Source organism: Phocoena phocoena, chromosome 11 (assembly GCF_963924675.1).
Source record: "Phocoena phocoena chromosome 11, mPhoPho1.1, whole genome shotgun sequence".
Lineage (NCBI taxonomy): Eukaryota > Metazoa > Chordata > Mammalia > Artiodactyla > Phocoenidae > Phocoena > Phocoena phocoena.
The window spans coordinates 9,393,464-9,417,704 of NC_089229.1; the positions used below are offsets into that span (position 1 = coordinate 9,393,464).

At 56.0% G+C, this 24,241-nt stretch overlaps 1 protein-coding gene across 3 annotated transcripts; it reads left to right on the plus strand.

Moving 5' to 3' along the window:
• The first annotated feature begins 2,020 nt into the window (after positions 1-2,020).
• On the plus strand, positions 2,021-19,531 carry CBX7 (chromobox 7). 3 transcript variants are annotated; one of them, XM_065887709.1, is made up of 6 exons: positions 2,021-2,271; positions 4,500-4,543; positions 12,016-12,081; positions 16,040-16,106; positions 18,486-18,837; positions 19,228-19,531. In XM_065887709.1, exons 1-6 carry the CDS (start codon positions 2,203-2,205, stop codon positions 19,383-19,385), a joined length of 756 nt encoding a protein of 251 aa, XP_065743781.1. In that variant the 5' UTR covers positions 2,021-2,202; the 3' UTR covers positions 19,386-19,531. The 3 variants fall into 3 exon arrangements, with proteins under 3 accessions (XP_065743781.1, XP_065743782.1, XP_065743783.1); XM_065887710.1 differs by having other exon boundaries at positions 2,203-2,271; positions 19,231-19,385; XM_065887711.1 differs by having other exon boundaries at positions 2,203-2,271; positions 18,765-18,837; positions 19,228-19,385.
• The last annotated feature ends 4,710 nt before the right edge of the window (positions 19,532-24,241 follow it).

The following is a 24,241-nucleotide window of genomic DNA, read 5'->3' on the forward strand; positions in this document are numbered from 1 at the left end:
CCTTCTTTATCTCTAGTGATGTTTTTTTCTGATACTAAAATACCTGCCCCAGCCTTCTTTTCGTTAGCCTTTGAATGATACATATTTTTTTTTTACCGTACATTTACTTTCACCCTTTCAGTATCCTCATGTTTTGGAAGTGTCTCTTGTGGATGTCTCTTGTAAATTGCATGTAGGTGGATTTTTATCCAGTCTGATAATCTTCTTGTTTTAACTACAACATTTAGTCCACTTGCATTTATTGAATTATAGTACATTTGAATTTATAACTGTCATTTATTTGTCCCACCTGTCTTGTATTTCTTTTTCTCTCCATTCTTGCTTGCTTTAGGATTGATTGGATTGATGTTCTCATTCTATTTCCCCCCTCTAATAATCTGGCTAAATATTATTGCATTTTCATTCTTTTTGTTTACCCTGGTAATAGCAACGTGCAGTCTTAACTCATCAAAGTCCAAGTATATTTGATATCCGTTTTCGTTTTCCTCCTGAGGAATAGAAGGATCTTGGAACACTTTAATCCACTCACCCAAGTTCTGTGCCATTGTTGTTGTGTATTTTAATTCTATTTTTATCCAGAAGACATTGTTATTGTTTTATATTATCAATGTTCTTCATTGTTCTTTATTCCCTATTGCATCAGACCTCTGTCTGTGATCATCTGCCTCCTGCCTTTAGTCCTTCCGTTGGAATTTCCTTTAGGGACGGTCTGCTAGCGTCAAAGTCTTAGTTTTTGTATTTGTAAGTGTTATTTCCCCTCGTTCTGGAAAGACATTTTCACTGGGTACATAAATCTCGAAATAAAATTTCACTAAATTTCTCTCAGGGCTTTGGATGTATCATTCTACTGCCTTCGGGCTGGCTTCCGTTGCTCCTGATGAAAAGTCAGTGTAAATCTATCTATCTTTTTTTTTTTTTTTTTCACCTGTACGCCCGACAGAGGCGTACAGGGGAACAGGAACCTGTGGAAGGTTTTTAAGCACTAGGGTGACCCAGTTAGATGTGCATTTTAGAAAGCGGGCTCTGGCACTGTGGACACAGTCTCAGAGGGGATGGCAGTGAGAAGGTTGTTGCTGCGATCAAGAGAAAGGACAAGGGGTGTAGAGGGGAGGAAGTCAGAGAGGCAGGACTTGGGGTCCACGCAGGCAGGCGGTGGGAGCCGGAGGGGCACGGATGACTCGGGTTCCTCCTAGTGAGGATGAGTGGTGGCGCGGCAGAGAAGACAGAACGAGGTTGGAGTGAACGGGGAAAATGAGATGGTCCCGGACCTCAAGATCCATTCATCCCACAAACAGTCGAACACCTACTACATGCAGAGCGCCTAGCGCGTGTGACTGGGGACTTGGGGCTGCGTGGCAGCGAAATCTGTCCCGCTGTGCACCTTAGATCTGCCACGGCCACACCTGCCGCCAAGTACTGCCTAGCCGGGGCCCTCGAGGCAGCGGCCGCGCGATTCGGGCGTCTCAGCACGACCGGCTACAGACGGACGGACGGAAGGATATACGTGGAGGCGCCTGCTCAGGGCTGGCAAACCACGTCGCTCCGGAGCCCGGATCTAGAGAGACCACTGTACTGAGACAGCTTGGGAAACCTTGGCCGTCCCCGCCCTCCTGCCGCCCAAGGGTCCGCGCCGCGACCCCTCTATCCTTTGTGGGAGGTGAGGCAAATGGCCTCCCCGCTCTGCCCATGTTCTCATCTGCCCAACCGGGGCCATGCCGTTTCCGGCCCCTCAGAGTCACCGGGAGGACTTTAGGAAACGCGTCTGTGTATTAAGATCTCGTCCCACCCGACCGGCGCCGGCGCCAAATAAGTCCCGCGTGCTAGCGGATCCCGAGAGCCGCGCGCTACTGACGGCCCAGGCGGGGCGGAGCTCCAGAGGGGGCGGGACCAAGAGGGGGCGGAGCCTATTAAGGAGGGGCGTGACCTGCCCGGCAAGAGCCGAGCCCCCGCTCCGCCCCCGCCCCGCGCGCTCGCTCGCCGGCTCGCGCGCGCCGAGGAAAACGTTGCGCAGGTTCAAAAATGGAACGTCGGCGGCGTGAGGGAGCGCAAGGGGGTGTGCGCGCGTGCGCGTGCGCGTGCGCGCCCGGGCGAGGGTGACTGGGACCCCGCCGGCCCGAGCATCGCGCGCCGCAGCCGCGGCCCCGCAGCTCCGCCCCCGGCCCGGCCCGGCCCGGCCCCGGGCCCGCTCGCCCGCCGCCCCGCATGGAGCTGTCAGCCATCGGCGAGCAGGTGTTCGCCGTAGAGAGCATCCGGAAGAAGCGCGTGCGGAAGGTGAGGCTGCCCGGGGGCGGCTCCCAGGACCCCTATGGAGTCCCCTCCTGTCCCCAGCACTGTCCCCTCCGCGCTGGAGGCGAGGGAGAAAGTGGAGCGGGGGTGGGGGGTGGGCAGGCAGCCCCGCGCTGCCGGACTCGTATACCCAGCCCGTGCCTCAGTTTCCCCCGCCACCTTGTAGAAAGAGTAGAATAAAAGTTGTCGCCCCAGGATGCTGGGGGCAGCTGAGTCCGCCAGAGCTAGAGGTTAGGATCGGACTGTAGGGATCCTGAACGCCATCCTTTCTCATCCTCCCCTCATTCTAAATATGGGGAGACTGAGGCCCGAGTTGAAGAAACGGCTTGCCTAGTGTGTTCGCGTCGGAGCTGGGTCTCGAACTCAGGACTCTGGACTCTTGGTGCCAAGTCCTTTGAAGTTGGAGGCGGAGCTTTGGAAAAGCGTCCTCCCGCCTCTTAAGTTTAACTGCTGGACTTCGATCCCCTCCACATCCCCACCTCCATGTCTCTCCCCCACTTCCAGTGCACACCCCTCTGTCTTCCCCTCCCCACCTCCCAGCCCCGCCCGGCCGGCTCAGTGGAGCCGCCTACGGCGCTGGGGCATCCTCAAAGCTCCTCCCCCTTTGCCTTCGCCTCCAAAACATACACCCTGCAATTTAAGGAGGCGTCTGTTCTGCTAGGTTCTGTCCCCGCGCCTCGGGCCTGGACTTTGGCCGTGCACATTTCCTGTGCACACGTCTGCAAAGTGGTCTGGCCCCAGACTGGAGGTTGGAGATGGAAGGCTTTGGGGAAAGTTCCTGTCCCGGCACTCACCACTATCCTTTTCCCTTATCTCCTCCCTGCAGCCCCATGGGAGGCTCTAGCGGCAGGGCTGGGAGGGGTCTTAGAGTTCACCTCCTCCCATTTGACGAAGGCACAAACTGAGGCCCTGGCTGGGGAAGTGACCTGGTCAAGGTCACACAGCAAGTTAGAGATGGGTGTAGAGCAGGAGCTCCAGTTGGCTGTTTGCCAGCTCATCTTTCAAGAGAGAAAACTCAGTCCCAGCATCTTGGGTGACATCTAAGGGTGACAGTCAAGGTGGGCCATGACCTTTTCTTCCCCAACTCCAATGGGGTTGAGCTCTGTCTTCAAGTTGGGGCTGCCCCTCCTCCTCCCTTCCCTCAGGGTTTCCTCGATTTGAATTTGTTCCTCAAAGCCCCATGTTTTCCATGCAGTGTAGCCTCAGCAGGTACAGTAATTACTCCCTTCTACATGGGGCCTGAGGGGTAGTGCCAGAGAGTGCGAAGCATCATTCCTTTCGCCATTCATTCAAAATATATTTATTGAGTATCTCTGTGCACCAGGCACCATTCTAAGCCCCGGGGAGGGAGCTCCTTCCCTCGTGGAGCTGCCATTTTGGCAGCGGAGACACACAGTGAAAGAGGAAATAAATATAGATGCTTTCCAAGGGGGCCGTGTGCCACACAGAAAGAGAACTACTGGAAGACGGGAGGGAGGGTGTTGGGAAGGGTGGCCAGGGCAGGCCTCTTTGAGGAGGTGACATATCTTGGTCTTCAAGTTCCAGTGTGGAGGGGTATCACCCATCAGATGGAGTTGGACTGGGAACTTTTAAAGGCCCCTGTCACCTTTGAGGAAGGGAGGAATCTGCCTCTGTTTTCTAACTACTGGAGGGGCGATCACCCTTTCTCAAGGTGGAGACTTTGTCAGCCTTCTCCGGGGTCCTGCCAGGTTCTTTTGACTTGAGAGTGAGTTGAGTCTTGGAGTCACTAGCCTGTCACCTCTGGCCCAGAGGCAGCCTCTCACAGGGAGGGGGCTGATGGGGCTAGAGCCATGTGGGACATGCCAGGGAGGAGTATTCTAGGACTTGGAGAGTCTTCTAATCGAAAAAGGAAAGAGAATTATGGTGTTAGCACCGGGACACTGGATCTTTGGCCACGCACATCCCCACACGGTCTGTTTCCCCACACGTGACATGGGCTCCAAGCTTCTGCCACAGGAACCCCAGAGGTGTTTGGGGCCCAGTGCACTCCTGTGTTCTAGTAGGGAGGACCGTCTGGGGAGGTCAGTTTGAGGATCTCTGGTTGATGGGGATCTTGTGGGGAGCGTCCCTGACAGTGTGTATGTGTTGGGGGACTTCTGTCCGCAGAGGGGATTGGGCCTTACTGTCGTGCAAGTGGTCGTAGGGGCATCTGTGTATCTCACTGTGTCTACTTCTTCTCTCTTTCTTCCCAGGGTAAAGTCGAATATCTGGTGAAGTGGAAAGGATGGCCCCCAAAGTAAGGCTTCTTTGTGTGTTTCTGTCTGCCTACCTGTACATCCTTCCATCCACCTTTTACCCTTTCTCCTGCCTCACTTTTCACTCCAGCTGCTCTAGTAATTGGCCAGCAGACCTTGATTAATCATCCTCTTCTCTGGGCCTCAGTTTCCCCTCTGCCAGCTGAGGGGCTTGGAGCACATGAGGGTGAAGGTGGGCCCCAGCTTCTCTTCTCATGGGCCCCATTCAGAGTTGCACTCCACCTTCTGGTGGCACCCTCTGCTCCCCTGCTTCTGGCCTTTCCCGGCACCTAGGAGGTGAAGGCCCATCATCTTGGCTTCAGAGATGGCTGCCTGCAAGGTGGAGGGGCACTCAAGCTGCAGCAAGTGCAGTGCCGGGTGGGGGTTTGTGTGGTTGGGCAAGACAAGTCTAGCCAGTGGGGCACGAGTCCTCAGTGCCATACAGCTAGGGACAGAGCCCGCCTTTGGACAGCACTCTCCAGTCTACAGAGCAGGCTCCTGTACAGCCTTGTGAGGCAGCTGTGGTCCTATCTCTAAAGATGAGGAAACAGGCTCAGAGAAGGTAAGCAGCTTGCCTTAGGTCACACAGCAAGTGGAGGCAGAGCTGAGAGTTGAACGGGGCCTCTCCATCTTCAGGTATCACTTCTGTGCCTCCTCCATCTCCCAGTTGCGGGGCCAGGGAGCTGGGTCTAGGACCTCTCCCAGTTGCCCCGCCTCTCCGCTGAGGCCCAATCAGGAACCTTCTCACCAACCAATCACCTCCCAGCAGGGAGTTGTTGGGGGAGGGGAGGGAAGGAGCAGGTCGTGGGGCCTCCCCATTGGTCTGTGGGTGCCCCACCTCCCAGCCCTGCCTCCTAGAGACTGACTCCTGGAATCCCCCTCTGTCCAGAGCCCCTGCTGTCTGTGCCAGGGGCTTTCTGCTGTGCTGGTGTTGGGGGCTGACCTGGTATTTGGGTCCTGGGAGTGTCTTGGACACGCGGTGGTGAGAAACAGCAGAGAGGAAGACCGGCCATGCTGCCTCAGCTTCTCTCTCTGCAAAATGGGTTCAGTAGTCCAGGCCCTGCTCTCTTCTCACAGGCTCCTTCACTTTGTGGGGTGAAAGGCCTGGGAGTGTGTTCAGGATGGCCTGCAGGCATCCTGATGATTAGGGTTGGTGGCTGGTTAACCAGATAATGCATTCGTCCATTCCTGCTGCCCCTTCCCAAACCCCCTGGGACTGAAGGATAATCCCTTCCTCCACTGGGCAGATGAAGGTGGGCTTCTGGTCTGGGTGAAGGGGCTGGTAAGAGGAGGTGGAAAGCTAGAAAAAGAAGATGTTCAAGGTGGGCATACTCCCTGGGTACTCACTCCTCTCTTAGCTTCCGTGCCAGAAGGCACTGCGTCCCAGTGGGACACCAGCCTGTTGGCCTTCAAGGCACCGTTGGCTATTTTTCCTGCTCTGTAGACTCCCTTCTCTAAACAGAGGTTTTTATCTATTTAAAGTTCCTTCCCCCACTTTTATTAATCCTGAATGAATACGCCTGCCCATCAGAGCTTCAGTCAGGGGAAGGACCTGGCATTCCAAGAGCAGTCCCTCCATGGTTCTCCTGGCCTGTGCCCCCGAACCTGGGGCCCACTTGTTTCCTAACATGCTGAGACCACCAGATGGGCCCTCATGACTGCTTTTTGTGACACTCCCCGCTCCAAGGGAGTTCTGGAAGCCCTGTTTGGCCAGATGACCTGGGGCATTTCTGGCTCCCCTATACTTTGATCCTGGGTTCCTGGCCTGGCTCACAGCTAGACAGCTGGGGGCCCTTTAGCAAGTCCCCAACATGGCAGGACCTCTGCTTCCATCTCCAAATTGGAATAAATCCTCCAGTACAACAGTGTTGTGAGGATTAGATGATGGATATAGAGTACCTGATGCATGCTTAGCCCAGACCAAGCACTTAGTGAACGTTTGCTATTAATAGTAAGTTACACAGCTCAGGCTTCTAGGTCTCCCCTCAGCTGGGAGAGGGGTCTGGGGGCGTCTACTCCTCACAGGAGCCCAAAGCAGCCTTAGCAATCATTGAGATCAGTCCTCTCATTTTTCAAATGGGGAAACTGAGGCCCAGACAGGGGAGTTATATACAGTAATATAACTGCCAACCCGGTGCAGCATGGTGCCCACTTTATGTCATCCACTGTGCCACCCCGCTTCACTTGGGGGAAAACAGGTTCAGTCACAGGGAGAATCAGGAGAACCAGGGCTCCTTTGTAACCCACTTGGTCTTCAGTCTCTCCTCCTCAGGGGGCCTTGCTTGAAGAAGAGGCTGAGAAAGTGGATGGGGAGTAGGTAGCTGGGCAGGCTGCTCGCTGCAGGCCTGGGAGCCTTGGCTAGGGCAGGGCAGTGATAGCCTGGGTGGGAGGGGAGTCAGATTCTCCTGCTCCCCAGCACCCTCCGCCCCCTGGGCAGGGAGGCTCATGTTAATAACAGAAGCCATGATTTAAACGGACACTCACCCTGTGCCAGGCCCCTGTTAAACCTTTGGGTGCTTTGCCTCTTTTCTCTCCCCAACAGCAGACAAATGACTGCCCTTCCTCCCCAGCAGATGGGGTAGAGGAGCTATCTTGCTTGTTCTGGAAGGAACAGCAAATGGCACAGGGAGGGGCTGGGGGCACAGGGCAGAGGATGTTAAATAATCAGCTACATGCTGTCAGCACACAGAGATGCTCACATACCCCACTCTCATCTCAGCCTGCCCAGGACCCTGCTGCTCCTCTTTGGAAACGCCTTCCTTCCCTCCGTTCTTACCCACTTGTGAATGCTACCGCATTTGTGGGGAGGACCGCCTCCATAGAGCTTCAGTAGTGATATTATCAGTGTATCAGGGTACAGCAATAACCAAGCTATCAGTAAGCCCCTATTAAGATCAGGCATTGGCCCCTGTAATTGCCTAATGGCAACCCATTGTACAGATGGGGAGACAGAAACCCTCAGCAGAGGCGTCCTTGCCCCAGGTCATAAAGGTGGGACGATTTGAATCATGGGCACCTCCATTTCCCCACCTGTAAAATGGGGCCCTAGCCTCACGGAGCCCTGTGGAAGGCTGCCTGAGACAAGAAAGGGTTCGTAACAGTGCCAGACGCAGAGGAGGCTCTTCTTTCTCCTCCAAGGCCGGGTTGAGTAGTGGCAGCACAGAGTCCTCGGTGTGGCCCTTGGCAGGTGTGTGTTTGCGCTCTCCAGGCTTTTGATATTGATTTAATAAATGCTTGTTTGCTTTTATTATGTACCACACTGCTCTAAGTGCTTTATGTGGCTTAACACATCTAATCGTCACATCACCCCTAAAAGACAGGGACTATTGGTAGGTCCGCTTCACGGATGAGAAAACGGAGGCCCGAGCAGCGGAGTCACTTGCTCACCGCCGCCTTCGGGAGTCCGCTGCGCTGCTTCTCATTTGGGCGAATCTAAATCGGAGTCGGGGGCTGGGGCGGGCCTGGCTCTGCAGGGCGCCCCGGCACGGCGGGAGCCTACGCGGCGGGGCCCAGGAGGGGCGGCCGCGAGCCTGTTTACCCCGGCTCCGGTGGCTGGGGTGGGGGGGGGGGCGGGGGCGGCGGGGCGGCGGTCACGTGGTCGTGTTTACCTCGGAGCCGGTGCGCGCCGCCCCCGCCCCCGCCCCGCCCCCCATCAGTTGGCCGGGTAATCTGGCGCGCACGCTCCCGCGCTGCGTGCGTGCGTGTGCACGCGCGGCTGCCCGACTCCGGGGGGCGGGGCGCACGGCGCTGCGATATGGATGGAGCCTTCTGTCCGCCACGCTCGGTTCCCGCCCAGGCGGCGGCCCGGAGACCTGAAGTCTCAGGCCGCGGGCCACGCCGGCTGCGCCCTCCTGTCTTGCCTGTGCCCGGCTGTTCGCAAAGCGTGTTTGCCCTCGCTGTGGTCTCTGGCTTCCCACACTGCGGAGGGCCGCTGATGGCCTCCTGTTTAGGAGGGCCGGGGTGTCCGAGAGGGTGAGGCGCCTGTGCAACGCCCCGCCCCACCCCCGCCCGCCTTTCCGCAGCACCGAACGGGGCCAGGCCTCCAGCTGCCAAGTCTCTCCCTTTCTGTGCACCCGCTGTGTGCCAAGCCCCGGGTCAGACACTGAAGACGTGGCCAATCAGACTGTGCCCCTCTCCTATGGACGTTACAGCCCGGTGAGGGGCCATTTACCCCGACATGTGAGAGATCCAAAGGGAGAGGGTAGCCAAGATTCAACTGAGTTCTGACCACAGATTGGCCACTTCCTGGCTCGGTGATCTTGGCAAGATGCTTAACCTCTCTGCCCCAGTTTCTTCATTTGTAACATCTGTAACCTACCTCATAAGGGTGTTACAAGGAATGGATGCGTCCTTGCAGTAGTCTGCTCTGGCACCTTGCTGTTATGGTGGTGATGGTGGTGATTCTTAAGATGAGGAAACTGAACTACAGAGAAGGTTAGGGACTTGCCAGGAACCACAGAGCAGCTACATCAACAAGAAGTGGGCAGGGCAGTGGGGAAGTGGGCAGGGCGGAGAGGACTAGAGCACTGAAGAGAAACATCCACAGCTAGAGAAAGAGGGAGGGCCAGGCAGAGGACACTGGAGGAACACAAAATTCCCCCTCTCTTCTTACTAGTTACAGTCGAGGAAATTCAACCTTTGTTTGGGGGAGGGGAGGAAGGTTTGAAGTCTCTGCCAGCTTCTGGTTGCTTTCAGTTTGGGCTTTACCCAAACTATAAAAAAAAATCTCAGTTTCACTTTCAGCATTTCTCCAGGGTGAGCAAAACTCTTCAGTGGCTTCTGCAGCCATTCCCAGAACACCTGGGGGCTGGGGGCTGGGGGCTGGGCTGGGCACTCTGGCGAGGTGTTACAACCTGCCAGCCAGGACACCAGCTTGATTTGCCAATAAGGATGATTCGCCAATAAGGATGGCAGGTGCCCAGTGCGATAATAGGGCCCTGGAGAGCAGCTGAGGGGAGGGTTCATTCTGCTGGGAGTAGGACAGCTAGGAGAGGATGTCAGGAAAAGCTACAAGGACCTGATTCTTAAAGGATGAGGAGTTCACTGGAGGAAGGGGGCCCTCCAGGAGGAGAGCACAGCACGTGCAAAGGAAAGGAGCTGTGATGGTGCCTGCTTAGGCTGGGCGTGTGGCATTCTGGGCATGGACCTTCACTGCTGAGTCCATGGGGCCCGACACGAAGTAAGTGTGCAGAAGTGTCAGTGAAAGAAAGGAAAGAAGGGGTCTGTCCTTGGGCAGCTTGTTGTTTAAATATTGATTGGACTACTTTTAGGTTTCACAGTAACCAGGATGGTTGAAGATGAAGGTTTAAACTTGGCTGGTAGAAGGCAGCAGGGGCAGGGGCTCTGCCTGGCCTCTCTCTGCCTCGCAATACCTCCCTAATACCTACTCACCTCCCTCTTTTATTTATTTATTTTTTGGCTGTGCCACGTGGCTTGTGGGATCTTAGTTCCCCAGCCAGGAATTGAACCCAGGCCCTTGGCAGTGAAAACTTGGTGTCCTAACCACTGGACCACCAGGAAATTCCCGCACCTCCCTCCTTATCCAGCAGTCCTGGGTGCAGTCTTGGCCAGAATCACAGTCCATTGCTTTGGTTTTGTTTATATACACCCATGTACATACATCTACATATATATGTATTTTTATGATTATATTTGTATGCATGCATATATATATACCCATACACATATATATATATATTTTTAAACAGTTGTCAGGACTTGGATTGTTTTTTAATGATTTTCTTTCTTTTTTTTAAATAAATTTATTTATTTTTGGCTGCGTTGGGTTTTTGTTGCTGGGCGCGGACTTTCTCTAGTTACAGCAAGCGGGGGCTACTCTTCGTTGCGGTGCATGGGCTTCTCATGGTGGTGGCTTCTCTTGTTGCAGAGCGCAGGCTCTAGGCACGCAGACTTCAGTAGTTGTGGCACGTGGGCTCAGTAGTTGCGGCTCAAGAGCACAGGCTCAGTAGTTGCGGTGCATGGGCTTAGTTGCTCCGCGGCATGCGGGATCTTCCCAGACCCGAACTCGAACCCGTGTCCCCTGCATTAGCAGACGGATTCTTAACCACTGCGCCACCAGGGAATCCCCATATATGTGTTTTTATATTAAAATTTTTTTATGTATTAGGATCTGTTTATGATGAGTCATCCTGGTTTTTCCACTTATGGAAGTAATAAAGAGTTTGCTTTTAAAATAAAATGTTTTAAAAAAGCAAGCTAATTTTTTTTATACATAACTTTATTTATTTATTTATAGCTGTGTTGGGTCTTCGTTGCTGCGCGCAGGCTTTCTCTAGTTGTGGCGAGCAGGGGCTGCTCTTCGTTGCAGTGCGCGGGCTTCTCATTGCGGTGGCTTCTCTTGTTGCGGAGCATGGGCTCTAGGCACGCGGGCTTCAGTAGTTGTGGCACTCGGGCTCAGTAGTTGTGCCTCGCGGGCTCTAGAGCACAGGCCCAATAGTTGTGGCACGCAGGCTTAGTTGCTCCGCGGCATGTGGGATCTTCCTGGACCAGGGCTCGAACCTGTGTCCCCTGCATTAGCAGGCAGATTCTTAACCACTGCACCACCAGGGAATCCCCAAGTGAGCTAATTTAAAGGCAGATACTAAGTAAATAATCGTGCGGGTGGAAGGAGGATGGCTGAACTCTGGAAATGCCCAGTTCTGTCCCAGCAGGGAATGCTGTCTGGCCTGGGAGTGGTGGAAGGTCCCTCGTGGAAAGACCTAGGGGCCTGCTGTAGGACACTGTACCATTCAGTCACTGAACATTTACCAAGTTCCTGCTGTGTGCCAGGCCCCACCTGAGAAGGGAACTTCAGACCTGGCCTTGATGGTGCAGATGTGTTCCAAGGACGGGGAGGGAGTAGCTCAGCCTGGGCAGAGGGCCCACTGGGGCTGGGGCATCAGGGGGTCAGGGATGGTGACAGTAATAAGCACAGAGCACTTCCTGTGCACCAGGCGCTGCGCTAAACACTTAGATACGTGAACATGTTTAAGCAGCGCAAGAGACCTTGACAGATGGGGAAATCAGCATAGAGACACTGAATAAATCGTTTCAAGTTGTACAGCTAGCCAGGGCAGAGCTGGGGTTTGAACCCAGGCAGTCTGGCTCCAGAGCCGCAGCTCTTCACCACATGCTCTTGACTCTCACAGGAAGGGGATCCGGGGACATATGGGGCCTGCCCTCTTCACCTGAAGTGAACATGGGGATCTAGTCCGGAGTTGGACGCGATCACTTATAGGGTGGTGTGATCAGCGCTCAGAATGAGGGGAGCTCTGGTGTCATGCAAGCCCCCGGGAGGCCTCCGACCTACCCTGGTAGCCAGGGACAATTCATGGGATTAGGCGACAGTTAACACTGGATCAGGAAGGGGCAAAGTCCTGCAGGCAAGTGGGCCTGGTGGAGTGGCTGCGGCCTCTGAATGGGGGGTGGTGGGGTAGGGGGCAGGTCAGCTCTGACCCCTTGTCTCTCTCCCCAGGTACAGCACGTGGGAACCGGAGGAGCACATCCTGGACCCCCGCCTGGTCATGGCCTATGAGGAGAAGTAAGGGGCTCAGCCTGCCAGGGGGCTGGGTGGAAGGCAGGCGCTGAGGTTTCATAGGCAGCTGCTGCTGGCTTGGCTCCGAACAGTGGTCACTGGGGGCAGGGGTCTGGCAGGGACTGCCGGGTCTCGTCCGCAGCTGGGGGAAGGTGCTGGGCACCAGGTCCCAGGGCAGCTGAGGGCCCTGTCCCTTTCCGGCTGCTGGGTGATGTCAGCCACTCCGCTAACAACCCCAGGCCTCTGTCTCCCTGCTGTTGTAGGCCACCCCCAACAGCACCTGCCCCGATTTCCCCAGAAGGCAGGGGTTTCAATTGCCGTGAAGAAGGTGAAAATGGGCGTAGAGATGCCATGCGTGCGAGGGGCAGCAGTATTAATCATGCCCAGTGATGGGCCAGAGGGAGGTTCCCCCCTACAGATCCTCCACCAAGTTTGATGAAGCTCTCAAGAAAGGCCAGGGGAGGAAGCTGGGTTCCGGTCCCTCCTGCTTGGCTACCTCCTAGCTGGGAGGCCGTGGGCAAAGCTGCCCCCAGGTCTCAGACTGCCGTGTCTGCCAGTGCTGTGCTGCAAGTGCTCTTCTGAGGGTTGCTTAGTGATTGGCAGCTCGTCCGATGGGCCGTGACGGCACACCTTAGCGAGGAGCTTCTGCCAAAAATGTTGTTTCTCCTGGTGGGAGGGCCTTTTGAGCATAACCTAGCCATTCCCATCTGCTGCACGAGCCCCAGCGTTACCGGCCCCTTGCCGGCAGGCTGCCCAGTCTTTCTGCCTCTCCCCAACCCATCGACCCTGTACAGTGCGGGACCGTTTTATAAAATCATTTTTATTTGGTTCCTTTTAGCAACTGCCTGAGACAGGGATGAGGGTCTCATCTGACAGATGAGGAGACCGAGGCTCTGAAGAGCTAAGGGGCTTGTCCAGGGTCCTCGCAGCTGGGAGGCAGCCCAAGTAGGACTTAACCTGGGTGGGGCTCCTGAGTCCCAGTGATGCCATTCCTCTGCCCCTCCTCACCCGCTGCTGACCGCTTCTCCCACAGGAGGTCTCCTGCTGCTGATTCAAAGGAAACGTTCCCAATGCTCTTTCCTTTAAAAATCACAGTGTTCCTGTCCCACAGCTTCTTTCTGGTTCCCGAGTGCTGGTGGGGCCTTGATCCAAAAGGGTTGTGACACTGAGAGAGCCCTGTGGAATGTCCTGGATTGTGGTAAGGAGAGCATTGGGCAGGTGTCAGAGGCCTGGCTGTTCCACTCACCAGCTGTGAGGTGCTGCACAGGACCTTTTTCCTCTCTGAGCCTCAGCTTCTCTGTCTGTGAAATGGGGAGAACAGTGCTGACCTCAAGGGCTCTCATGGGGAGGAAAGGCGTTTGAAAGCACTCCGCAAACCATTAGGTGTGGGCACACACGGGCAAATGTCTTCCTGATGGTAATTAGGGGTCAGCTAGTTCATTCTTTCATTTGTTCAACAAATCTTTGTTGAGGTCCTACTGTGCGCCAGGCACTGTTCCAGGGACTGGGGCACAGCAAGGAACAAAACCAACAAACGTCCCTGCCCTCGTGGGGCTTACATTCCAGTGTGGAGACCTGCAGTGAAAAGTACACCAGTAAATGTATAGATGCCGACGTGCTGACTGCTGCACGGGCAGAGTCGGGACGGGGCCGCTGCTTTCAGTGGGATGGTTAGGTGGTGGCATTTGACCAGAGACCTGAGCTAAGTGAGGGAAGGACCCCAGTAGGTATTTTAGAGAAGACCATCCAGGTGAAGAGCACCCAAGAAAGTGATGCAGAGGCCCTGGGCTGAGGAACTGCATGGAGGCAAGCGTGGCTCCGAGTGTGGCCAGCTGGAGTGGTGTGAGCTGGGCAGGGGCGGGGCAGCTCAGGGAGGCCCCGTGAGTCCTGGTAGGGGATTCGGGTGTTGCTTTCAGTGAGTCAGAAAAGTCCGTAGTTAAGGAACAAATGAGGAGCTCGGGGATTTCTACAGACCCACCGTGTGATTTGACTTCCTCTTTCTCTCTGGGTCTTGGTGAGAAGGAGATGGAAGCGGGGTGACGACCATTTTAACACCTGCTTTGCAGGGTTTTTAAGAGACTCAGAAGGAGTCGGGCCAGGGGGCTCTAATGGGGAGTCCCTGCATCCCAGGAGGGGCCAGTGGGGCACTGAGGGCTTGTGGGACCACGATCCCCGCAGCCCGGGACACTGATGGGCCCTGGGTAAGTAAGGACTGGACAGAATGGAAGCTCGCTGCACCCCCCCTCCCCCCCACTCCCACGGTTGCAGGGCAGGAGTGGGGGTGCTACAGATGGGAAGCCAGGTCATGTGGCCTGGGCTGCAGGCCTGCCCCCGAGCCCTGACTGGGCCCCCAGGCCTGACCTTGCCAGGCCTGGAGCCCAGAGCTCAGCATCTTCACTAGTGGCAGACGTTGTCAGAATTGTGGCGTCGGGCAAATGGCTTGACCTCTCTGTGCTCTGGCTATAAAATGAGGACAGGAAATGTGCCTCCCTCACAGGGTGGCTGTGAGGGTTAAAGCATTGAGAGCAGTGCCTTGTGCAAAGTGTGCAGGACATAATAATAAAAATAATAATAAATAACACTTATACAAATATAATAAAGACATATTATTCTTTTCCCTCAAGGCCCTTTCCTTTTTCCCTCTCTCTACTTCCTCCTTCTCTTCCTCTTTTTTGTTTTTCTTCCCTCTCTCTTCCTCTTTTTTATTTTAGTCTTTCTACCCCCCATTTTGAGAAATGCCAGGCACCTCTCTCGCTCCTCCCAGGGGCCCCGGGGACCAGCTGAGAAGGGAAGCTTTCTCCAGACTAGAAAACTGAGGGCCAGAGAGGGAAAGTGACCAGCCAAGGTCTCCTGTGGGTCAGGTAGAGCTGAGCCTGGAACAGGGTGTCCTGGCGCCCAGCACCGGGCTCTGAGTTAAGGTTCTCACCCTCCAGGGCTTGGGAGGCCTGGCTTGCTGTGGGTATCCCACGCCCTGGGTGCTTCTCTCGAATGCTGGTTCTAGGGCCCCACGGCAGACCTGCCGAAGCTGACTCCGTGGGGAGGGAGGGAGAGCCCTCCCCCCAGTGTCCCTGGAGTCTGATGTCTGGAAGGGGGTGGCAGCCACTGCCTTGAGGAGGGACCAACAGTGGAAACAGTCTCCACGGATGCACTGGCTTAGCTTGGCTCAGACTGAGAGACTGGACCAAGGCCACAGACGGCATGAGTGGAATGAAGTGAAACAGAACGAAACTAGTTTGAATTGTCCCATCACTTCCAGCACATTGTTGGGGTCTCTGGCGTGTTGTCTGGTGTGTGTGTGTGGCTTTGTCTGCGTCCTCAGGTTGTGCCTTGTGTGTTTGTGATGGAGGAAGGCATCCGGCAGAGAGTCTGGCATCTACTGGGGACTGAATGCAGGCTAGTTTTTCTCCCCTTCCCCAACCAGATGATACAGACAAATGGGAGCCTGTCCTCCCCACCAGGTTCGTGGAGATGCCAGACTGGTGGGGGAGATCTGGGCAGAACTTCGCTTGCGAAAGGACTCGTGGCCATTCTCATCAGTCCCCCTGGGGCATTCAAGGCAAATTTAATTAACAGGTTTCTGTAGACGTCTCCTAAGCGTGGAAACTGGAACTACATTGTTTTGGGGGCTGTTCCCAGTGCATGTAGAGAAGAGGTCTGGCATGACCCTGGGGCCGTGAAGACCCACATATTTTTGGAGATGTCCCCCGAGTCCCACCTCTAGCAACTGGGACCAGTCGCTGTGCCCTCACCTTTAGTCAGGTGGGAAGATGCAGCCCTGGGAGTTGAACACACGACCCCATTGTTATGATCTAAAGTGAGGAGCCCTACCGCAGGATGAGGGGTGGCCTGTGGAGGGTGTCCCCCTCCCCCATAGACAGCAGAGAGCTGGGTGGAGCGGATGCCTTACTTTCCCTTAAATGTCAACAGTGTTTCCTTTTGTTCTGCCATCTGCTTTGCACCCCAGGGAGGAGAGAGACCGAGCATCGGGGTATAGGAAGAGAGGTCCGAAACCCAAGCGGCTTCTGCTGCAGGTAACCCCACCAGCTCTGGTGCCCGCCCAAAGAGCCCCTTTGCTCCTCCCACCAGCCCCTGCCCATCCGTGCATTTGCACTGGATAGTTCTGCGGAACCACTAACCCTCCTCGGCTCCACCCAGGACACTGTGGGGTGGGGCGGGGCACTTAGTGGGTAAGTTTCAATGGGAGGAGTTGGGAAAAGTCAGAATGTGGGGCTGGTGCCCCTGGAGGACACGGTGGGTGGAAGGTTCTGTGGAGGGAGGGAGGGTGGGTGTATGGCTTACGGGATCCTAGAATTTTGAAAGCTTAGAATCTTTTTTTTTTGAAAGCTTAGAATCTTGATGCTCCAAGTCCCCAAAATACAAAATTGTAGTATTTGAGAATCTTAGAAGCATAAACTTTTGAGGGAACAGGGGCGTCTGGAATTTTAGAATCCAAGAAAAGGAGATTCTTAGAATTCTGGAACCATAGCCTTGGAATGGTCTAGAAATGCATCATTTTTTAAATTATTTTAAAAATTTTTTTTAAATTTATTTTTTATTATTATTATGTTTTTAGCTGCGTTGGGTGTTGGTTGCTGCGCACGGGCTTTCTCTAGTTGCGGCGAGTGGGGGCTACTCTTCGTTGCGTTGCGCGGGCTTCTCATCGCGGTGGCTTCTCTTGTTGCGGAGCACGGGCTCTAGGCGCGCGGGCTTCAGTAGTTGCAGCACACGGGCTCAGTAGCTGTGGCTCATGGGCTCTAGAGCACAGGATCAGTAGTTGTGGTGCACAGGCTTAGTTGCTCCACGGCATGTGGGATCTTCCCGGACCAGGGCTCAAACCCATGTCTCCTGCATTGGCAGGCGGATTCTTAACCACTGTGCCACCAGAGAATTCCCTAGAAATGTGTCATTTTGAGTGAGAAGAAGCCCTCTGCCACAAGACTGGCAGCCCGTGTTACCCAGGTCTTGGGGGCACTTTGCTACTTTCACTGGTTCGCACTGAAAAGAGGATGGAGTCTGAAGTGATGTAGTTATGTGATTTGAGGCAAATCTCTGAGCTTGAGTTTTCTCATCTGTAAAATTGGGATGATAAGAATACCTGCTGTCCTTAATTTAATAAGGCCCACCCGGGAATTTGAAGCCAAAAAATAAGGCTTCTTGGTCCACGTGCAGTGTGAGCCATGTCCAACCTCCTGTCCATTCCATCGAGAGTCACACAGCTGGATTAAAATCCAGATCTGAGTCCTGGTGCTCCTGGACCCGTTAGTTAGTAGCTGTAATTCTCTCATGGTGAGGTAGAGAAGGACAGAACTGTATGAGAGTTTCGAGGCCTGTGATGGTATACGAGCCAGGCTGAAGGGGTGGGTTTTGATAAAGCTGCATATGGGATAAGCCCTCTTAGCACTGCAGTATCTTTACAGTCTCCTCCCAGTTCAGCTCTCCTCCCATCACCATGACAACCTGCACCCCATGCTGAGTGATGGGGATTAGCTGGTGGGACTGAGGAATGGAACTTGCACATGTGATCTCTGCCCCCAACTGGAGATGTTTGACCTACAGTTCCTATCTGCTGGCCTCACTCTTCCTGGGAACTCTTGGCCTCTGGTGACAGGTAGCAGGAGAAGCTACTGTCCCGGAGTGATCCAGGCCCCCCCAACATCTTAGCACCAAGATCTTTCTTGGGTTTGTATAAATTTCCCCCAAAAGTCAGTAAGACAAATGCACAAATCACAAAACTTCAGTCTTTGAATGGCAGAAGAATGTGCCCTACAGCCCATTTAAGCAAGAAGGAGGCGGGGCAACAGACGTCTGGGCCCAGCCAGGGCCACCCTGCGGCTCAGAGCCCAGGAGAGTCCTGGGGGAATCGAGGGGTGTCTGCAGGCTGCTGGCAGACCTTCCTGTGGCTGGGTGCCATGCGTACCCCTGGCTAACTTTTCCCAGGAAGCTTCAGAGCCCTGTGCCTCACACCATTTCCCTAGCGAGCTGGCCGTTCCAGCTTTTGGGGGTTCTTTAGAAGCAAAGATTCCTTCCCTGTGATGAAGAATAAGTCCTTAATTTATCTGCCTCATAAATGCAGGTGTGTTTTTTTGTTGGTCAGTTTTCACCTTGTACCGCTTGTGTGCCTCTGCCATGGACCAAAGGAACGTGCCCTGAGGCCCCGTCCCTGAGCCACTTACAGGGCCCTGGGAGATGAGGCCGCGCCGTGAGGCCTCTTGGCCGAGCTGGGCCAGGCCCAGGGGCTGGGGCTGGTCAGGGGGAGCGCTCTGGGCTGGGGTGAGGGGCGGGATGCCGGCTGGCTCTGAGCCCTGAAACACGGGGAAGAGGACCCCGGGCGGGAGGGCCAGCACGAGCAAAGGCGCGGCAGTGGGTGGGAGGGCAGGGCTGATCCGCCGTGCCCTGGCTTGCCCCCGCAGCGGCTGTACAGCATGGACCTGCGGAGCTCCCACAAGGCCAAGGGCAAGGAGAAGCTCTGCTTCTCCCTGACGCGCCCACTCGGCAGCGGGAGCCCCGAGGGGGTGGTCAAGGCGGGGGCACCCGAGCTGGTGGACAAGGGCCCCTTGGTGCCCACCCTGCCCTTCCCGCTCCGCAAGCCCCGCAAGGCCCACAAGTACCTGCGGCTCTCACGCAAGAAGTTCCCGCCCCGCGGGCCCAACCTGGAGAGTCACAGCCATCGACGGGAGCTCTTCCTGCAGGAGTCAGCGGCCCCGGACGTCCTGCAGGCGGCCAGCGAGTGGGAGCCTGCTGAGCAGCCCCCTGAAGAGGAGGGTAAGGCGGCCCAGCCCCGAGGCTCAGACCCAGGGACCCTCAGAGCTGGAAGGGTCCCTTGAGTCATCAGGTCCAGCTGGTCCAGTGCCCAGAGAGGGCCTGGGCGCTCCTGAGGCCACATAGCCTGCAGGGACCCTGGCACCAAGCCCAGAGCTCTTTCCGTGGTCCCACTCAGGATGAGTTCGTGTCCAGCCAGGGAAGGTACATGTAGTGACGTCTTCCTGTGTGTCCAGCCTTGAACTAGGCCCTGACCTGGCTGGAGACTCAGAAGATCAGGTGTTGGGGGTGGGGTGGGAGGTGGTCGACAAGCTGCCACCCACGCCCGCCTTCCCCACCTCGTTGCCAACGCTGTCCCCCGTCTGTCTGTGTGTCTTTGTCCCGTGGCTGCAGCAGATGCCGATCTGGCCGAGGGGCCCCCCTCCTGGACACCCACGCTCCCCTCCAGTGAAGTGACAGTGACCGATATCACCGCCAACTCCATCACCGTCACCTTCCGCGAGGCCCAGGCAGCTGAGGGCTTCTTCCGAGACCGCAGCGGGAAGTTTTGAATCACCATTTTTACTCTTCTTCAACTGTTTTCTTTTGGGCTTGGGGTGGGGACTTCCAGAAATGGGGAGGGGTTGGGGTGGGTAATTATTTTATTTAAAGAAACATTGATGAGGAGAAGGGGGGAAGATCCCAACACTCTCCCACCGCCCCGCCCCTTTCTCTGTGCGGACGTTTACAGGGCAGCCTTGGGTCTGTGTCAGGGCTGGGCCTGGGGAGGCCTGGCACTGCTCTGTCACTTGGGGTACCATCTCCAGGGTAGGATGGGGACAGGACCAGCCTCCCCCGGACACCTCCATCACCATTCTTCTCTAGAGAGACAGCAGCTGGTCCCCAGGACTAAAGGAGGATGGGAAGGCCCGAACCCTCCCCTTAAGCAGCCCACCCCAGCCTTTCTGGTTGGTTTCCCCTTTGCCTTTTTGTGTGTGTGTGTTTGGGGAGGGGTCTTTATTTTTAAATTTCCACTCCAGCTTTGCGGGGGGATATGGAGGCTGGCTTTGACCAGAAGTGATTGGGTCACAGAGCTAAGGGGCTGGGAAGGGTTTGAGATTGCTGGGCACGTCCCACCCCTTCAGAAAGGTCTCTCCTTTCCCCTGGGGGCAGCTGCCAGCTAAGCCCCTTCCGCTGAGAGCTACCCGCCCCAGCTCCATCGCCTGGCCCGTGCAAACCGCTCACTTGCACACCCAGCCCCGCAGGTGTGTGCACACGGCCCCTCGCGCCCTCACGACTGCATGCGCCGGTCCGCAGACGTGTGCAGTGGGTCTTGCAAGCCTCCTGACCGGGTGGACGGGGCGGGGTGGTGGGGGGAGTGATTCACAGCACAGAAGAGCTTGCTGTAGGCAGCCCCGCTCATCCCACCTTGCACAGCACTTCGCCTGACAGGACCTATCCGAGTCAGCATGGATAGCTGTCAGTGGAGGGCAAGGCTCCGGCCAGGGGGCAGCTGGATGGCCTCCGACACTCCAGGCGTGCGGGTGAAGTCTTGTGGTGTCACCTGGGCAGCCACGGGCGTGCAAGCGTGTGCATGTGTGCTGTGCACCGGCGCGAGCTCTGAGGCACTTGTGCCCTGTCCCCCCACCCCCGGGGCTCCTGTTCTCTCTGACTCAGGTGACTTTCCAGCCCTTCTGTCTCCCCTCTTTTTCTGCCCTCCCCTTCAACTCAGCCAACCAGACACGGGCGTGGGTGGTCAGGGAGGGAGGAAGCGTCCCACCACCTTCTCAGGGCAGCCCCCGACTCCTGACACCCTTCCTCCTTCCATTCTGGGTCTCCCCCGCATCCACCCTCAGTGCTGCAGCTGGGACTAACCTTGTTTCTCTGCGGCGGGACCTCTGCCATGTCTTCCTGTGGTCGGGCTGTAGTGGGTGATGGGTCAGGCTGTGCACGAGCCCCCCACCCTGGCAGGGGCCTGTGTCTGCCAGAAGAGGGGCGCTCTGTTTCTGGTTTGCACAGACGTGCCCTGTGGACTAGTGGCTCCCCTGGCAGTAAGGAGTGACTTCTCCCCTATCCTGGTCCTGCAGGGGAGAAAAAGCCAGATTGGGGGTGGGCACCAGGGGAGCAAGTGAAAGGCTTTGTCAGACCAGGCACTCAGGTCCCTCCCCCGGGGCTGTCTCCATGCTCCGCTTTGTCCTGAGGAAGTGGTCAGAGTCCTGCTGAGGCCCGACTAGGGCAGTCCTTCCCCCAGACCCCTTCTTCCCGAGTTCCCAGACCAAAGACAGCCTGCACCCATTTTTGTTTGGGGTGCCTTGCTGGCAAGATCCCAGATCCCTGAGTGTCTGTCTCCCCTTCCTCCTTAATCCTTCGTTGTCCAGGGTCAATTCAGTGCTTCCATTGGGGGATGGCTTCCTCCCCCCGACCCCATGACTTGATTCACCCCCAGGCTAGGGGGTTGTGTCTAGGGGAGTCTGGGGGTGGACCAGGGAACGAAGGGGCAGTGGGGAACCTCCCCAGCTACGGGACCCTGGGGAGGGGAAGGGCAGCCTGAGTGGGAAGCTGTCCCAGATCAACGGCTCCCGGCAGAGGGGAGGGTGGTGGGCAGGGGTGTCGCGCTGACGGAAAGCTGTGGGCCCTGGCTTGGGACTCGGCTGGCTTCAGCCTCCAAGAGAAGCCGCACTCCGCAGCCCCCAGGGGACACGTGGCCTCCTCCTGCCTCACTTTGAAGAGCTGTTTGTGTCGTTTGCGGGTCTGGGGCCTCTCTCGTGGGAAGAGGCAGCTGCCACAGAGGAGCACTTCTAGCCTCTCTCTCTCAGCCCTTCGCAGCCCGCAGGGCACCCTGCTCTCTGGAGGGCCGGACCTGGGAGCGGAGGCTCCCTGGGGGAAGGGCTGCAGGCTGTTAGGACCTTCCTGCCCAGGACCCAGGACGGTGACCTCTGTGAGGGGCTGGAAGTGGCCTTGCAGGACTCCTCCAGCCCTGAGTGTCCCAGAGGGCCTTGGGGTGAGAGGGGGCAAGGTGGGCACGACCTCCCACCCCACTGCCACCCGAGAAGGCCAGTACTCACTTGGGGGTGGGCGTTGAAAAGGTTGGACCACCTGCCTTTCCTTCCCCCAGCCCCACCTGTTTTGAATGTAGAGAGACCGGTTGGTACTTTTCTTTTGCTGTGGGGTGGGGCGAGGGGCATATTCTCCGCCCGTGGCACGGCCACTCGGGAATCACCGCCGCTCTTAGGATGGTGGTCTCTCCACCAGCTTCCCCCTGGCTCCTGCCCTGGGGGAGGGTGCTTGGCTTGTCAGGTGGTTTCGCTTTCGCTTTATAACTGGCCAGCCTGGCCTCCGGGTCTCAGCACAAGAATGCTTCCTTTGCACAGAATGAGCGTCGAGCTTTGTTCAGACTAAATGAATGTATTTGGGAGGGGTTGGGGGCGCGAGTCAATTCCAAGCACACGCCGTTTCAGAGTGAGTGTGTGCGGGGAGAGCTAGAGCAGATGCAGAGCGTGGTTTTATTTTTGTACTGATATTGGTAAGAGACTGTATAGCATCTATTTATTTAGATGATTTATCTGGTAAATGAGGCAAAAAAATATTAAAACTACATTAAAGATGATTTTAAAAAAAAAAGCTCTTGGGCATCTGATCATTGCTTGTGATGGTGTCACAGCTGTGCCGAGAAAAGAGCTGCAGCCCTGGGGGTGAGCCCTCCAGACCTCCCAGACCCCCCAGAGCCATCTTGGCAGTACATGGGGCTGGCGCCAGGTGTCCTTGTCAGCTTGCCGAATCCTGAGACGTGGTGATGCTCTCATGTCCATACATTCTCCCTGTCTGGTTAGCTTTCCCCTCGAAGTTGCAAACCCTCAGATCCAGCCCCACACGTGTTCTTGACACTCCTGTTCCTGTGTGTCTGTGGGTCTTGCACGTCTTCCGGTGGGTAAGTTATTTCCTCCTGGGTAAGGAGTGTGCTCCCCTGCCTGGTCAATGCTGGGAAAAGGAGGGGGAGGTGAAGGTGAATTGAGAAGGACACGTGCACTCTTGAGGAGTATCTGCCTCAGGTGAAGCCCTTACTTGGTCACCAGGTAGTCAGCCGTCTTCCAGTGCCAGCCAGAGAGGTCAGGGGATTCTGGTGGTCAAGTTTCTTGGGCCCTTTATCCCTAATGTTTTCATCGCAGGGCTTCGAGTTCTGCCTCTTCCCTGCTGGCCCTCAACCTAGCGTAAGAGGCCCATGAGGCAGTGTGTTCAGTCTCCTTTGCAGACCTTTCTCTCTTACAACCAACCATCAGGCCCCACGGCCAGCAGGATATGCCCCGTGGGCACAGGAGGTCAGGGGCTCTTTAAACACTCTCATAAATAAAATACAAAGAAAATATATGATTGATATACATACATGGAAAGTAACTCTACTTTCCAAAACAAAAAGAAACCTAGAAGAGTGCCTCCCTGGTGGCGCAGTGGTTGAGAGTCCGCCTGCCGATGCAGGGGACACGGGTTCGTGCCCCGGTCCAGGAAGATCCCACATGCCGCGGAGCGGCTGGGCCCGTGAGCCATGGCCGCTGAGCCTGCGCGTCCGGAGCCTGTGCTCTGCAACGGGAGAGGCCACAACAGTGAGAGGCCCGCGTACCGCAAAAACAAAACGAAACAAAACAAAACGTAGAAGAGGCCTTCTGGCTTTCACAGCATGGCCTGAGCGGATAGTGGGCCGACCTGGGGCTGCCATTCCCTTTATTCAGGCTTTCACACTGAGCCGACTCTATATTCAGGGCTAGAGCTGTTGTGTGGCCAGCGCTTCGTCTGCAGCCCGTCCCAGTGCACAGGTGTGGTGAGGCCGCAGCATGTCAGGGATTATCCCAGGGTCCCTGTTGCTGTCTGGTGGGGGATTGGGTTGCACATCCCACCCTGAAGATCCGTCTCTGAGACCCACGTGCAGGACCTCTGTCTTAGCTTCGGTTTCTCTTATGGGTTGAATTGTGTCTCCAGAGCCAGCCCCACCCCCTCACCTCCCAGAATTCATATGTGGAAGTCCTAACCTCCAGTGCTTCAGAAATACGGCTTCATTTGGAGATTGAGTCTTGACAGAGGTAATCAAGTGAAAATGATACCACTAGGATGAGGATGAGCCCTAATCCAGTGCGACTGGTGGCAAATTTAGGCTCAGAGACAGACATAGAAGGAAGGTGATAAGAAGAGACATGGGAGGAAGATGGCCATCTACCAGCCAAGGAGAGAGGCCTGGAACAGATCCTTCCCTCACAGCCCTCAGAAGGAACCAGCCCTGCCAACACCTCGATCTTGGACTTCCAGCCTCCAGAACTGCGAGAACATAAATTCCTGTTGCTCAGGCTGCCCAGTCTTAACTTTGTTACAGCAGCCCCCGCAAACTGCTACCGCATCCATGAGAGCAAGAGTCCGGGACTGGGCTCGGGTGCAGGTCTGA

Bases quoted from the DNA above. Each gene is read 5' to 3' on its own strand.
- CBX7 (XM_065887709.1), top strand. From the start codon at position 2,203: ATGGAGCTGTCAGCCATCGGCGAGCAGGTGTTCGCCGTAGAGAGCATC. The intron at 2,272-4,499 runs GTGAGGCTGCCC...CTTTCTTCCCAG, and splicing joins GGAAGAAGCGCGTGCGGAAG to GGTAAAGTCGAATATCTGGT. The intron at 18,838-19,227 runs GTAAGGCGGCCC...CCGTGGCTGCAG, and splicing joins GCAGCCCCCTGAAGAGGAGG to CAGATGCCGATCTGGCCGAG.